Below are 17,162 nucleotides of genomic sequence, written 5' to 3'. Positions count from 1 at the left end.
TTCTTCCTCCCACTTGAATGTAATGTTGTGTGTTTTACGATTGCTACACAGTGTATAATCACGCAGATGAGCACGTATTCAACTTCCTCTCTCACAGTGACTCATTTCTGTGAAGGCCACTGAGCATAGAAACTTTGTGCTGAATGATCATCTGGTGTGAAAAGGTGTGAAAATGTACATGTCCTACATTGTTTCTCAAGTTCCATTTATGCTTCACTGTATTCGCCCTTTTATGATCAGTAGAACACAGAGTTCGAGAACATCCTTCAGTCTCATCTTCAGAAAAGCACTTTAAAATGCTACATTGCTATGATTGTGAATGGTTTTTTGACAAGAGGGACAGAATACGTCAGAACTGTTTAACTGATCAAAGCAAATTTAAAAAAAACAAAATGACTTTTCTCACTGAAGCTGTTTTCAAACATGAACTCTGGATCAGCAGTAGAATTTATTTTATAACCTTCCTCTGAATCATGCAGCTCCACAATGAGCTCTACAGAGACTTCATGATTTTAATTTGGCTTTGTAAACTTTGTCCAAACGGTTTCATTTACCACAGGTTAATGTCTCTAGTAAAATGATTGTTAAATGTATTTCAATAAGCTCTTCAATTATTATGAAATCTACAACACAGAGAAGTGTCCTGAAAGTGAAGGGATCTGAAGAGTTTCTGCAGCAACACTGTCAAGACGTTTTCAGACATGAACTCCGTCTGGGACATTGGGTCCAGACATTTTACCAACTTTGCCTTTCACATGTGAAGACGGAGGCAGGAGATAGTTCACGACAACAGGAACACGTCTGGAACATTCAGGATGAGGATATATGATTCTACTGTGGAAATCAAGATGTTGTTTGAAGCATCAAGAATCGGCACCGGCGGAGGCTCTTATCGCCAAAAGCTCTCCAATCTTGTCTTTCAAAGTTCACATCTTCATCAGCATCTTCCATGTGCATGGCTCCTTTTTTTGTCCCGAGACTTGTACTCTTAATTTTTCTCAGTTTTTCTTCAGTCGCGAGTAAAGGCCAATTTATGCTTGTACGTCTTTTCTATTACGGACAGATAAGACCGCCCTATCCGTCGTGGAACGCCCTCTCCGAGCGCCTCGGAGAGCTTTTCGTACACGTCTGATTTTTCTAACTGTCCATCTTTATGTCGGAGAGCCCACGGACAGCTCTTGGCTGTGATTGGTCCGCGAACGACATCATTTCCCTACGACGTCATTTCCGGACCTCAAACTTCCTGCCTTCTTCCCTGTGTCACATCAAACCCAAACACAACTATGACTCTACGATTAATGTGACGTGTGTGTTAAGCCAGCGGAGTTGTCCGGCTGACGGTGGCTCGTTTGAGCACTGACGGCATGTGTGCACGGTCACACACGGTTATAACGAGCTTTCAAAACGGCGCTAGCAGGCTAGGCTAGCGGGCTAGCCACCATGCTAACTGCGGTGGTAACAGTTCATAACCCCGCCGTCACGACTTTAATTCCACTTCTATCATGACACTATTTCTATAATACCGCCAGGTTAGAAGCAAACACTGGATAGTAGTAGTTAGTGTCGGGAGTCCCTGCTGACTGTGTGCGGAAGCTGGGGGGAGCTAGCTGGGAGGGGAGCTAGCTCCGTGTAGCCTCAAGCAGATTCAAGCTGTGGAATCAGCAACACAGTTCGGAAACAAGACCGGAGAACCGCTGCGCTAAGAAACGATGACATCAGCATTTTGACCCGCTGGGTGTCACTTTATTTAGTTCTGTTAGTTGCCATGGTTCAGTGTGTGTGAGGCAAGCTAACAGGGATAAACAGACACACGTGGACTTCTTCTTCCCAAATGGGGTAGGCTTCTCTGAGCTCGTCTTCCGTTGCGCCACCTATGGGTTTGGCGGTGAATTTTTTTCGACGTACAGTGGTCGGAGAAGTAAAAATCAAAAAGACTCTTCCCCCCTTGGAGCCCTCTCCGAGAAACGGATACGTAGAAGCATACTGGAGCCTTTAGTAACAACATCAACTGTAGATTCTCAGGACATTTTTCTGCTGAAGGAAATGTCCGGAACAATTGACTCAGACATGTACCTTCTCACAAACAGCCCCTCTGGAAAATGTGGACTTCATCGAATGTTCAGCTTTAGTTCCAGTGCATGTGAGTGTGTGATGTTAACTCAGTGGTGTGGAACAGGTCTCCTGAGCAGCAGCGGTTTTAATAATGTTTGTTTCTATCCCTGACCCCAGAGGACTGAAGCATTCAGGAAACTGTTTACATTTCTGTGTAATACAACCGAGCTGCTGTGACACGCTGAGATATAAATGTGAAAATTATATTTTGGTGCCTGAAGAGAAAAAAAGATGATGATATAAATCAAGGTGAAAACTATCACAAGTTATTGATGCTTCCCATTGAAGGTACAATGATTTTTTTCAGTGAATATGTGGGGTTGGCGAAAAAAGAGTTCAATACGATGAAAAAGGTCATGAATATTTGGTATTCATTCAGCGTGTGTATGCAGGTGAAAGAGAAAGAATGAGTGAATATTTTCTTTACAACGTGTAATTTAACTCAATTTGCAGACGCCCACTCAACATGAGTCAGACAAAAAGTCGCAAGGATTCAAAGTAAAGTTCATTTCGAACTATTGAAGTGTGGCTTCACCTGCACAGGTTCAACAATGGAGTTAACAGCTTTTAAAATCATTCTAACATCTCCTCCCGTCAGACCCTTCAACTTATTACACTAAGATATTCAAATCCAAAACTCTCTATGTGGTGACAAGGTCAGGTTCACGATAAAGAGGAAGATGAAGTTAAAGAAATCAGTTGGAGTAGTTTGTTTACAACTCAATTGAAAACCTTTTTGAGTGAAAGACATGTCAAGGCAATCCTGAGTTTAAGGTAGAAATGAATGAAAATATATTGTAGAAAAAAATCCAATTACTTTCTTTGGTTGATTTCTTGCATCACACATTACGAACACAGGAAACACAGGGTGGTTGGTTAGTTGTGGGCTACAATTTGAGCCACGTTATAGAAATTTACATTTTGGAAATATGGCATCTCTAAAATCTATCCAGATCCGTTTACTATCAGTTCCTGTTTGTATTGAATCTGTTGATGCACCAAGAATTATCGCTGTCTTTGATACTTAAAATATAACTTCAGGAGTCAAAGTTTTTTTTATGATTTCTAACAAGATGAATCAACCATTACCTGGAAGATGAATCTGAGCAAATTATATTATTATAAAGGGTAAGTCCCAGTATGTTAGAATATCTCGATCTTGTTTGTGTGTTCACTGAATAAATAACAGGTCAACACCTCGCTCAGGTAACTTGTGGCTAAACTGTGCATCATGATAAATGCAAGTTAACACTGAGGAAATTATCATACAACAATGTTTATAATATACATTTATTTCTACAGACTGATAATACTGTTTCTCTGATATACCCCTTCATACTGTACATCTTATGTAAATCACTATTACTGATCAATTTAAAAAAAACACAATCTTTGACAGTAAAAATTCATATGTAACATAAAGTGATATTTAAATAAGTCTCCAACAGTGTTAAACTTCTGTTTGCTCCATCAATACACGTGGGGTTTTTAGTACATCCAAACTCACACGTTGGAGATCATATTTCTAAGAGGTGATGGTTTGGCTTCATTTACATCTGAGATATGTGCAAAGGTGAAAGAGATCACCCACATTTAGTCGAGGGTTTATGGATGTAAAGCGACAAAAAATACACAAACATAACTTAAAACTTTAGATACTGTGTAACAACATCAAGCTTAAACGTTAAATCAGGGCAGAACTGCAATTATAGACATTAGCTCATCTAAATTTACACCTTGTCATCCTCTGCAGCAATTTTCTTGCCAAGAATAAGATGAGAAAAATCAATATTCCTCCTTCAGGCTGTTAGAGATGCAGTCTGTTAGTTTAGCTTAGTGTCAGACTGGAAACAGGTGGAAAGAGGAAGCAACAACAACTCTAAAGCTCTGCACGCTACGCTTCCCCCTAAAACTGGGTAATACGCTAAATAACAGGGTTAAAGTCAGGAAACAGTCCAACAATAAGATTTTCAAAGATATATTTTAAAGTTTCAGAGTCTGTTCAGGGGCAGAATCACGACAAGAAACCCAGGTGAAGCTTTGGTCTTTGTAAAAATAGAAACTTTTATCAGAGAAAAACTAATCAAACTGGTTTCAGCAGCCAGACTAACACCAGAGTTAGTATCTTATCCATCTCATTGCAGAGCTTGTGCTTATATGACCTGCACAAGATGGATTTTACAGTGAAGTATCACCTGTTAGTGTGGTACTGGTTACCAGACAGTAAAAGCCCTGTGTCCAGTGGTGCGCTCAATAGTCGTCTATTAGCACATATCTCAGTCAGGAGGTGAGAGTGAACAGCGGCTGCACGTCTGGGTCACACAGACACACAAGAGGAGCAGGTGAAAGAGCTGCAGGTAAAAGTCCCGAGCTGCTGAAAAGAGGAAATGGATTTCCATCAGCACAGATTGGAAAATGACTCTGAGAGTGAAGGAGAAGATCTGAAGGAGAAGCTTGGGTCAGAAAATATCCAAACTGGTGTTGAAGCTGATCTGAGCCTCCATGTTCCCCCGCATTGATGTGTGTTTTAATTAATAACTCAATATGTCACTCAATTCAAATTCAAGAAACCTTGTGACAAGCTTCAAGTAATTTAAGAAGAGCCAAAGATTTTAGAATAAGTTTGTGATTGTTGAGTCAGGCAGCCGATGTTTTGATGGTTCAGGTGTTGACAGATACTTTGAAGGTCTCAGGGCAGCTGAAGAGTTGATGTGGTGACGGCGATAGACAAGGACACCAGGTTTTTAAAGGAAGGGAAGTGAATGGTAGAAATTCATCCACAACAAAGGACCGATATCCAAGGACAGCATATGAGAAAGCAAGATTCCAAAAATGCAAAGCTGTGCTCTAGTTTTTGGAACGTTCAAAGTATAAAAATGTCCTTTATGAGCGTAAATTAGCGGGAGGAAGGATGGAGCCCCTGCATGAAGTGACTGTTTGTGATTAGGTTTGAAACGTCATAAAGCTCCGTTAAAAGCCAAACAAATAACTATGAAGAGACCACAAACAACCAATAAGGGGCTGAAAATGACTGGAGACACCAAAAAAACATTTAAAAGACAAAACTTAACAAAAACAACAATGTAAGTAATGCAAAAAAAAACACAAAACGACCCATAATGACTTCCAACAGACTAAAATAGAGATGAAACTATCATTGGGTTCAAAACAACCACAAAACGACCTCAAAAGAACCAAGAAATAACATTGAAACTAGCACAAGAAACAAAAAATTGACAAAAAATATGTAAAACCACCAAAAAACTGACTAATAGCAATTAAAAGAGTTTTAAAACGAGTCCTTAGATGCACAACTTTAAATCGGGCTCTTGTATTTCACCTGTCTGTGCCCTTAGGCCCGTTTCTCTATCTTATCTCATGTTAGTGGATCCTCCCTCCTCTCTCCGTCTGTGCCGGTTCCAAAGCAAAGGTTTCAGGATGATCTGGATTCCTCCTTGTTTTCTCAGACCCTGACTTTTTTTTTTCGTGCTCACTTTAAATCGGCTCTCCCCTTTAGCTCGTGTAAACACTACACACTGTTTACAGTAACCCAGATCAACTCGGATCCCGGGTTTGAGGCACCTAGAGAGCCCCCCTCCTGCTTTCTATCTGAAACACTTTTTAATGCATTAGTCCACAGCGTCAACACTGGATAGACCAGAGCTTTGTCTGAGAGAAGCTGTGGTGGAGAGAGAGGGGGAGAGAGGTCTACTCTTCTCGCTCTACGGGAACATTAGAGAAATGGTCAAAAAAAAATTATGGATGCAAACTTTATCATTGTAATGACGCTCGCTATGAGGCTCATGAGTCAACATCCACTGTCCTGGCTGTCGTCTGCCTTCAGCCCTCTGCAGGGTTCTTCATAACTTCCTCTTGGCCTCAGGAGCTGAAACCGTGTTGATGAATCTAAATGACCATTTGCATGCAAGCAACACATTTCATCGTCCTAAAGGCTCGACTGTATGCAAATCTCACTAATTAATCTGGAAATGGTCCTTCCTCTGATTTCCCCAACAAATGATAATTTGAATAGATGTCAAAACACTCCCAGCTAGATAAATAGTAATCACTGGAAAATGACCTAAAACTGCTCCACATTATCACATTACTACAGCATGAATACAATTTCAGACATTTAAAAGGACAATGCATTTGTTTTTATCACAGATTTTCATTGTTTTGAATGTGCATAAGTTCTGTGAACATATAACTGTCGGTTAGGGAAAAATAATCAAAAAGTATTTTGATTATAATGTGTTTTGCAGAGGTGGAGGAAGTACTCAAGGTATTTCACTGAAGTAAAAGTATAAAAACTTGCATGTTATCTTGTGCCTGTGTGGGTTTTCTCCAGGTATTCCTGCTTCCTCCCAAAGTCCAAAGACAGAACAACTCTAAGAACTGATTTTCTAAAAGTGCAACTTGGTGCAGCTTGATAGAATTAAAGGAGACAGCTTCTGCAGGTATATGATCCCATGTTCTTGTTGTGTGCATGAATGGTTGTTTCTCTCTCTCTTTATATATATATCTATATATGTCGGCCCTGGGATACAATGGCGTCCTGTCCAAGGTGAACCCCACCTCACACTTATTGTCAGCTGCTATTGGCTCCTGGTCCTTGGAACCCTCAAAGGATAAACTCTATAGATAGTGGATGGATAGATTTTGTATCAGCAGTAACAGAAGTAAGAGGATTTTACCTTTGTGCTGGTCACTGAAGTAGCTGAAGTACGTAGGGCAGTTTATTGTGACCACCTCTCCCACCCTGGCTGTCGGCCAGCAGGCGATGATGTCCCACGTTCCTTGGCAACCTGTCGGGAGAGATTAACATGGGATCACTCAGACTGTCACACACTGACACACACAGATGCAAACACACACAAACACACTGTGGTGACTTTTCATGATGTGCTTGACGTGACATCCGTGACACAATCCATATCTGTGATGCAGCAGTGACTGACAGGCACAACTCAATATGAGTGTTTAACTCTCGGTTATAAGTCAATCAAGTGAGATTTATTTCATAAACTGTCGACACGTGGCTGTGAATCCACAGAGGAGACATGTTACACGCTCGTATCTGTGACGTCTGGCTGGAGAGATACGGGAGAATCCAATTTATTGAGTTTTATCAATCAATAAATAATTAGGTAGCTTGTCACCTCTCTGAAAACTGTTCCCAGCGATGGGAAGGGAGAGAAAATGAACTCCACAGCGTCTTTGTGTCTCTTAAATATTGTAACTGCTGGTTCTATTCTTTCGTTTTTCTTTCCAACAGCTCAGGAAACACTTACATCAGTAATTACTCCTTATTGTTATTTTAGTTCACCTTTTTTTTAATGTTTTGCCTCCATTGAAATTCCATTAGGATTAAAAGGTGAAGGCTGCACCACCACAGTCACTGCATGTTTAGTTTCCTCTGACACACTGCATGCTGAGGCATAAACAGACACATGCCACAGATTAGGAGCACATGAATAGATTGTTTATTTGGCTGCAGCTCAACTGGAATTTTTCCTTTTTAACGCTTCTCTATATTGGAAATTGAATTCATAACCTTTTAATTTGAAGGCGTAAGTAGGAAAATGTGAAATCACCAAAAAACAAGCATAATTTCTGCGAAAGACAAATTTCTGAGCTACAAAAACATGAAAGCACACAATCTTTATAACTCTGTACATTAATCTCAAAAGTTAATTATGTGCATTGAACATGCATTGATGGGTACAGGAGCTGTCATGTCATTTTTGCATCCGTTTTGTCCATGTCTATATTTCATATACTGTAAAACCATGTGAGCGTATAGGCACATTCATCTAATTCATTTATTAGGGACGTGACCTCTCAGAGCATGTCCACCACCTTCCTGTGGAGGAAGCAGATAGGAAAGTGGAGAAATGAGGGTCGCCGCAGAGATAAGGTGCAAAGCTGTTTCCACGCGGGCACTTCATGTATATTCAGCGGATACACAGCGCAGCGTGAGTGGTGATTTTTTATTAAAATTACAGTAAATGGAGACAGAACAGTTATATTTAAAACAGATGAGTTTCTAACCCTGTTCATGGGGTCATATGAAGGACTGATCTTTAGTTTTATTCAATTTAATATGTATATATGTAATATCTCATCCTGTTTGCTCTCATGACTTTTAACGGCTGTGGGGGAGAAAATCATTCACAGTTCTATTAATGGTCTCACCTCATTTCAGCCAAGTGCATCGTAACAAAATGAAATACACATCATTTCAATGTTTTCTGTCCGAACCCGGGCCAACGGGCTCAGGTTGGGTATCCACACTCTCGTGGAAGCACTCTGATACTGAAGAAAACTGAGAAACATGATGATTCTAAGACAGGTTCTGGATCGGTATCAGAAATAACGATAATAATCATGAGATCGTCACACTACGAATATGTGTATTAGCTTGTTCAGATCTTATGACCAAGAGAAGGAGTATGAATTCTGATGCAAATGCACACACTGCCCACTGAGGTTTTTTAAGCACTTTAATGCCTTTCACCTTGAAGGCAGCATCTTTACCTCATGTGACTCCTCCTCCGCTATAAGCCCATAAACTTGAATATCACACTGGAGGAAAGAGAAACTTCCAAAGCCTCATATGTCGTCTCCTTTAGGATTTTGACATAAATGAGCAACTAAATATGAATTTCTTTGAATTTTTGAGCGACTCTAAGAGTTGGCAGAGGTTACAGTCAGGGTAATTCATTCAGCTGTGTCTGCAAAAAAGTATTTCTGCCTGCCCTTAATGGAGCTTTATCTGAAAACTCCCACGCCGCGCTACCTTATACCTCACTATTTATTTACTCATACTGTTTCCCATTTCCTCGGAATAGCCGCCCGCACCCTCCAAACAGCAAGATGGAGGAAAGTGTATTTCAGAAAATGACCTGAAGTGATGTTCCCAGAGGTGCTGTTCTCGCAGCGCTCCTTCTCCTGCTCGATCTCGTTCACCACGTCACACATCTGCACCGATAACACCTGTGGAAGAGGTGAAAAGCACATTCAGCCATCGGATATCGAAAATATGCCTCCATCGCATCACAGTTATTAAAAGGTTGAGACTGGTGGAGTTGTAACGTGGAAGGAAACATTTGCTGATAATAAAAGACATTCCTGCATCTGAAGCTTCCCATGCTTTGTTCTTAGAATGAACCTCAGGCTTATAACACAGTAAACACACAGAAATGTCCTCCATGTCTGAATTTCAAACAGAGCTCCTTCTCGCTGGGCAAACAGATGCTATCATGCAAATGGATTAGGAAGTGGAGAAGGCAGCCACTGAGTAATCTACCGCAAATGTTCATCTGTGTCAACAGAGGCTGAAAAATGCGGAGCGACAGCCGCTGGTTAGAGAGCCGGTGGGTCAATGGAAATATGTAAGATGAGCGACGAGCTTGAGAAGGTCAGTGGAGATGAAGAGAGAAAGAGAGGGAGGAGAAGTCGGCACGAAGCCGAGCGCAATCATGGACTCCAGGAAAAAGGGGCTTCACCCCCTCATCCGATGGTACATAGGACGCTGGAGGCAGGAAAGGTCAGGCTGCAGTGAAGAGTGATGCACAAAGCGCAGGATGTATTTACAACTGTACAACTCATGTTCTCTAATTGGTTCTTGGAGGGATGTCTTTACTTCCTCTTCTCATGAGCCCCAACCCCCATGGAGCTGTCAGACATGGAATCATCCTCATCCATCACCCTCAAACGCCCTGTTCAGTCGGAGGTTGAGCTCCAAATATACGACTTTATTAAACCAGCAGAGAGCAGACTATACACTAAACTCGACTCACACACACACGACACAACATCTCACAGAGCGACAGCAACAAGCACGTTAGTGTAATGACTCGACGTAATGAGGCGGAATAAACGTTTAAAGAAGAAGTAAATACCCAACAGCTGATGGACCTGCTGTGCTTAGTGAAGTCTGATTGTGCAGAAAATAATTGAGCACAAAATATGACGTCTGCAAAGAGCAGGTCACGTTGCACAACTTCACACAACCAGGCAGAGATATAACTGTGTAACTCCTGTGATTATAGGACAATTATTATTATATTCCTCTAAAACACGTCTGGAGGGGGAAATACTGCTGCGGGTTATCATCACAGCATGACCAGAAGAACTCAGTAACATGCACCATGTTCTGCTTCAGACTGTGGTGGCCTGGAGGTAAACATGGAAACATAAGATATAAAAAAGTACAAAATATCTCTATCTCCACACCCCTGAGCTTTATTTATCTCCTCACTCAATCTCTCCTCCTGTGAGGTTCTCCTCATAACCCACACAGGTTTGCTCACAGGAGTCTTCGCCTTTCAGCCGATTACCACAGAAAATCCAACATATCCTGCAGTAATAGCAGCAGCAGCAGCCAGGAGGCATGGGATTAATCTGCTGACATTATCCGAGCACAGCAACATGGACCGAGGAGGAAAATTCATGTTGGCCAGACCCTTTGGTAACCTTATTCCTGATTACCAAGAAATTGAGAGTCCAGCAACGTAGTAGTGGAGCGTTTGGGAGAGGATTTGAAACCACAAGCTCCTCGTTTAGTATCAATGTTGTGATCATACTGTCAAGTGAAGCCATGATTGTATTGTTCAATCAATGTGTATTTGTTTAAGAGCAACTTAAATGAATTAATTTCAATTATGTTACATTATGTGTTATATTATAGCATAATACACTGACCCAGGGAAATGCACCAGAGTTCTGTACCACTTGCTGCCACAGAGGCCGCTGTTTCTCCAGCTACATAGTCTCGCTTTAAAATCACGTACTTCTGCTGGAACTTTAAATAAAAGCATCTAACCCCTAACCCTCAAACTAAAACCTCTCGCCATCAACCCATATTTTCAGTTGAATTTGATATTCAAGTAGTTCTCTGCTTTATTTTCTGTCTTTATGGAAATAAAATCTGTGACAATAAAGAATAAAGTTTGCCCGAAAACCATCGAAGCTGCATAAACAACAGAACTGAAACAAAGTCTCCCATCAGGCTGGAAAACAGACATGATGAAGGAATGTGAGCAGGGACTTTAGAGGATCAGGCTCTCTTTGTTGCATTGAGGTCTTTAATTAGCTCACATATAACCCTGTATATTGCGAGTGGAGCCAGAATACACAGAGAGGACACCATGATAATAAACCAATTCTAGAGTTCACAGTGTGTGATTTATGGCACCGGCTGAGTTTGGGGTAGATTTCCTAATCTCAATAATACAAGAGACAAAGGTAAAAATGTCCTGACAGTGATTTACGATGGTGTTTAAAATACTGAACACAAATATTAAGTGCTTACAAGTAAACAATACTGAAAACGCACAACAATAGTGTCTACAGCCAGTTGAGTCGTGGAGATTGTTGCATCAATAAATCAAACAGCCAATCTCAAACTAAGCAGATGATAATTGGACTTCTACAAGGCCTCAGGGGCTCACGCACACACAAACTGTGTCTATGTGCAGAACATCACACAACTACCTCAGCACTGATCTCTTCCTGAACGCAACCAGGCTGTTTTGGTCGATTGTTGTCATTTACTTACGAGATAACAGTCAAATTAAAAAATGAGGCGAGCTGACAGGAAAATGAAGTGGGAAACTTGAGTCTGTGTGTGGCGGCTCAATGCAGAGTGACGTGTTTATCCCCCGACCTTAAAAGCTTTAGTGGAGAGCAGCAGCTCCACGTTTGTATACATCTACAGCCGTCACCTTGATTTTCAACACGTGGAGGTAATTCAACAGTCGACCTGAGCTCTATGCTTTGACTAGATAAAATGTAAAGACTTTTTTCCACACAGAGCAAAACCCGGGAAGTGTTTGAGGATACAGCTGAAACGCGCAATCTTCAGTACTGGCACTTTATAGTTTGAGTTCATAAGCATGTTCAGGCTTACTATTATGGCAACATGCAGTGCACTGTATATATGCCGCAGTTATATGAGTAACATCTATTAATTTGTAACATATTAAGGTATAATTACACGACACCTATGTCAGTAGTTGCTACCGGACACATTCAGGCTTCCAAAGTCAACAAGTGGAACATTTGAAAACAAGTTTCTGTTTCTCCACGTTCACTTTTGGGGGAACGCTCCTTACAAAGATGTGTCTGGAGTCATGGTATCAAGGTCTCGCCGACACACGCACTCGACCAATCACAGCTGTCAATCGTGACATTTCACTTCATTATCATAGCATCAATTAACTAATAAAAACCAAACTTATCAGGGACAATTTTCAAAATTGAGCAAATATCAGATTTGAACTATACTTAAAATGACAGATCAAATCTTCTTTACTGCTTTTTAGTTCAGTCCATCTCCCATCTGCTAACATGGAGGAGGCAGGGACTGTGACTTATACTGCAGCCATCGCTTTGGCTTCACTTTTGGGAAACATCTCGTCTGTCTTTATTCACAGTCTATGGTGCAGACCGTCCTTTTCAACTACCATCTTCCACCATCCTGTCAAACACGGGACAAGTACACAGTGAACTACTTGAATGTACTTAAAGTATCTGAAATGAGACACAGTGAAACACATCAGCGCGTAATATTAAGCTGACGTGTAAATTGCTCTGGAAATAAGCGTCTCCCAAATCTCCCACCGTCTCTCTCAGGCAGCTTCATGTTTTGAAGGAGACCAGGAGGAGAAGTCATTATCGCCCACCCTCCACACTGCGTGGTTTTAAACTAATAACGTTTACGTGCAGCCACATTCAGACTCTTTTCTTGTCTTTTACCACATATGGGATTTTTCTGCACCCCCCCTGAATACTAGATATATTGATGAAACATGTCAGGGTGTGTTATTGCAGCCTGCGAGGACTGGGGAAAGGACACAATTGCTGCACAGTGGGGGGACAAAGACAAACCATTAAACGTGTTCCACACTGGTGCCTGTAAGAGACACTAAAATATGTCAACAAGTGACGTATCTGGATTGTATCTTTCAGACCCTCGGGGGGGGGGGGGGGGTCTGTCAGAGGTGAGGAGGAAGAGACATGATCACTGTCGTTTCTTCCTGGAAAGAGCGTCACGACTGAAACCCACCCAAATGCATTATCATAATCCAGAAATCTTAAGCTGCTTAGATTCAGACTTTTTTTTGATTTCCTCACATATTTCTGAAGTTGTCACATAAAGCCGCCGTTCCTTGCCGGTGAAATTGCAGATAGGCTACCTGACAGAAATAAGATGCTCGAGTAAAGGCATCGTGTGCAGTGAGAGGAAAACATTTCAGAAATTCCTTAACACAGATAAAAACATCTGTGGAAAATAAGGGAGTAAGTGTTGAGGGCATTGTTATTGAGCCTGATGAAAAAGACGTGAATCAGGTTATCCCACCACCAGGTGCTTGGTTTTGGTGCATGTCCACATCGGTTGTTCAATTAATTCCTGGGATATATCTTTAGAGCTATATGTGTCACCGAAAGCTAAGACCCAGGGAAGAGCGATCACCCTCAGCGGACACTTCACACAGCACCAGCATCCCCTGCTGCAGAGCAGGTGACATATCACCAGGACGCAGCGCTCAGAGGGTTTCTAGCCAATTATCTCGACCCAGAGGGAGAAACAACTATTAACTGCAAAGTCATAAATATAAAACTGGTCATTTACCACACACATAAAACTGATCGGGAGCACGGAGAGTCCCTGCAGAATCAATACAGCGCCTTACAGTTGTGCATTCATCTTAATTTAAAAAAAGACATATGTTTATCTTATTGTAATCTGTCCTATATCAAGTAAGATTAAACTGTAAATATAATGGAAGTGTTGACATCAGACTTTGGATGTAAAAGTTGCAAAAGTCAAACGTACATCCCCCTTAAATAGAAATCCGAGTTCGCCCACTTTCATATTCGTGACTATGCTCAGGTAAGTGCTGCTCATTGTGGGAGCTGTTGGGTTTCTCGTAACATTTTGAAGGTCTTGGCCTACTGTGTAAAGTGCCCTGAGACAGTGTATGTTAGGATTTTGCGCTATACAAAAATAATTGAATGGAATAAATAGAGTTTTTGTGTTAAGTGCAGACTGGTTGTGTTATAGACAACACTTCACCTTCACAGTTCCCTGACTCATGTACAGACAGAAAGATGAAATATGTTTCTCTCACAGTGAGATTTACTATCAACATCTCTGAACAGAGTAAAATTAAAGACCAGTAAAATGGGTTAAATGTCCAGAAAATTGAAAAATTACTGTGGGAAATACATTGTTTTTACATATAGTGTCTAAAATCAGACGATACAGTATATCACTTTTTTTGTAATCCTGTGTAAATAAAACCATGAAACTATATAAAAAAAAGATTTTAACTGACTTTCATGCAGTTTTTCTTCATAAACTTTCCATTTACTACATAAATAAAAACCTTTTATGAGATAAAAACAATATTATGTGATAACAGTGATTATTTGAGATTTAAAGACTTACTTTTGGCAGATATCCGTACAGGAGCAGCAGGAAAAGCAGCTGTGAAGCATCCATCCTGTTTTTAATTTCTTATTCAAGACTCCTCGATGCTGCATGCGCTCCTCTGTTAATTCAGATCAAGTGAGTAAGTGTGTGTGAAGAAAGCGAGGATCTGTGTGTGTGTGTTCAGAGCTGCTGCTGCTCCATGTCTGACTGCTCTTTTCCCTGTGCGCTCCTCCAGAGGCAGCAGGAGGAGAGCTGCGAGTGTTCCACTGAACCCGCCCCCCCGTCCATTCACAACTCCAGAGCCTCAGTCCAGACTGTCAGGCTGCTGCTGCTGGAGGCGAGACTGATGTGGTCTAAGATGGTGCAAATAAAGAAGAAGAACTCTGATTAATTGCCTTGTAAGCAGTGACTCCTCTTGCTGACATCACATCAGATATGAAGAAACTGAACGGATTAAACCTGATTTGAGCCAATAATGATAATGAGGTAATTCCTCTTTTCATTATTCTGATCTCTGCCCTTCTGCCAGCTAGTTTCATTGAATCATACTTTTTCTATTGCCATACCTTTACTAATTCCTTAAATGTAATTATAAATAATACAGGAATGAATCTATCCATTCATCCAGTTTATCTAGCTTGACAAAAGGTATTTATTCTTACAACACTACTTACAACGCAAACTGAAAATAATCTGTAAACTTCGGAGTAGACTTAAACGCCAAATCAACAAACCCACATAGAGACACCCCATCCCCTGGATCCACTTCTCCAACCCCAAAGGAGCAACACTGCAAATCCTCCCAGAGGTACCAAGCTGTCATGTGCGTCATGGACCAACACATAGAAACATAAACGACTTTGCTCAGTAGTGGTTCTAGGAGCTAGAATATCTACAAGGTGCCTTTAACTAAATGCTGATTTCAGTAATAATAATAAAGGTCCCACCAGGTTAATGAGTATCAGTGCCACCCGGAGCTTTCATTATCACTTACGATAATTTAGTGCAACATGGGGTCATGTACCTGGAAAATAATTACAGCCTCGAAGGCATGTAACTCCAATAGGAAACGTATCAGCCATGGTCTTACAGAAAGTAAAGTAAGGCAGGGAGGAGGAAGGACGTCTATTGTTCGCTGCATGGAGTTTTTGTATTCTATTAAACCATTAAAATTTGTGCAATATGAGTATTTAATAGAATAAAATAAGAATCCATTAAACAGCTTCTTGCTTTCCCCGATTACTAAAACGTTGGACTTTATTATTTAATTAGCTCAGTTGAATTGTGTTGAAATTGTGATTTTAAGATGAGGAATCCAGAAAACAGGCTTTTAGAAAAGTAGACAATGGTGGTGGCGGTGGACAACAACGTGGCTTCTGGGTAATAGGGAGGGAGACAAAACGATCGATCTCGCCGCCTGTAGTGTCTCCACAAACCTCTCCGTCCTCAGCGCCAACACCACAGGCGCACAATCACACACACCCTCCATCCTGACTGCAGCATCCTCCGTCCGCCATCCTCCGTCCTCCTCAGCCTCAGTCCCACATGCTCGTGCTGTCACAGCTGACTGGACCTCACAGCGCAGCCTCATCCTCTGTCTCTGTGACAGGCCCTGGTCCCCCCCCCCCCCCCCCCCCAGGCATCTCTCTGCACCGGCCCACCCATTCATACTGATGAAAAATACACTTTGCACAAAACGGCGTAACACAACAAAATCACCCAAACCATATTATGGACACAGACTTGATTAATTTCAGTCATATAACTTTTCTTTGTGTCATCACGTGTTATCGCTTCAGCCGTCACACTTCATGGTCAAAGTTTAATTTGAGCATGAATAATATTGTGCTGTCTTCCAGTTTTCCATAATACGTTCTATTACCATATATGTGCAACAGCCTGTGACAGCCGCATATAGGTTATACTATGAGAAGATTGCACGCTCGAGTGTCATGTGATCATTAAAGCAATAAAAGCTGATTAATGTTCAAAGAGCACAACGTCCACTTTCGAAATTCAAATGTTGTCTATTTGATAGCGTGACCAGATCTCCCTTTGTGCTTCTAGATGAACAACAAAGAGCAGCGTTTTGACAGTGACGATTTCATAAATCAATACAAGAAAGAAGATCAATAGTTAAGATGCATAAGAAACTGATTTGACCTTCACATTCGGGAGGGTGATGCATTAGACCAGCACACATTGGAAAACTAGAAGACCCCCACAAAGGATTACTATCTAAGTGAGGTCAAGAGTCGTCTGCTACTGAACAATCTGAGGCTGCCTGTGTTAGGATGCGTGGACACAGATGACACAATTGCTCATATCGCTGCCATCCATGGAGGACCTCTACACCCAGCGGTGCAGGAGGAAGAGCAACCGGATTATAAAAGACCCCCTTCACCCCAGCCATAAACATTTCTGCCTGCTGCCGTCTGGCCGATGGTACCGCAGCATCCGGGCCCGCACCACCAGGCTCAGAGACAGTTTCATCCCCCAGTCCATAAGACTTTTAAACTCCTCTGAACTGCAATAACTCCACCAAACCAGCACCCTGGAATATTGGCATATTTGCACCAGCACCATAATAAGCCTATTTGAATAT

At 41.4% G+C, this 17,162-nt stretch overlaps 1 protein-coding gene across 1 annotated transcript in view; it reads right to left on the bottom strand.

The window, feature by feature from the left end:
* The window catches only part of vipr1b (vasoactive intestinal peptide receptor 1b), a 34,901-nt gene extending 20,275 nt beyond the window's left edge, over positions 1-14,626 (bottom strand). Inside the window, exons 1-3 of the mRNA XM_061093847.1 lie at positions 14,573-14,626; positions 9,021-9,111; positions 6,810-6,920 (exon numbers count right to left, since the gene is read on the bottom strand). Of these exons, the coding sequence (XP_060949830.1) occupies positions 6,810-6,920; positions 9,021-9,111; positions 14,573-14,626 (256 nt within the window). The remainder of the gene's footprint in view (positions 1-6,809; positions 6,921-9,020; positions 9,112-14,572) is intronic.
* Positions 14,627-17,162: the final 2,536 nt, after the last annotated feature.

This window comes from Limanda limanda, chromosome 20 (genome assembly GCF_963576545.1).
Source record: "Limanda limanda chromosome 20, fLimLim1.1, whole genome shotgun sequence".
Taxonomy (NCBI): Eukaryota; Metazoa; Chordata; class Actinopteri; order Pleuronectiformes; family Pleuronectidae; genus Limanda; species Limanda limanda.
This window is presented reverse-complemented; position numbering and strand designations above follow the sequence as displayed.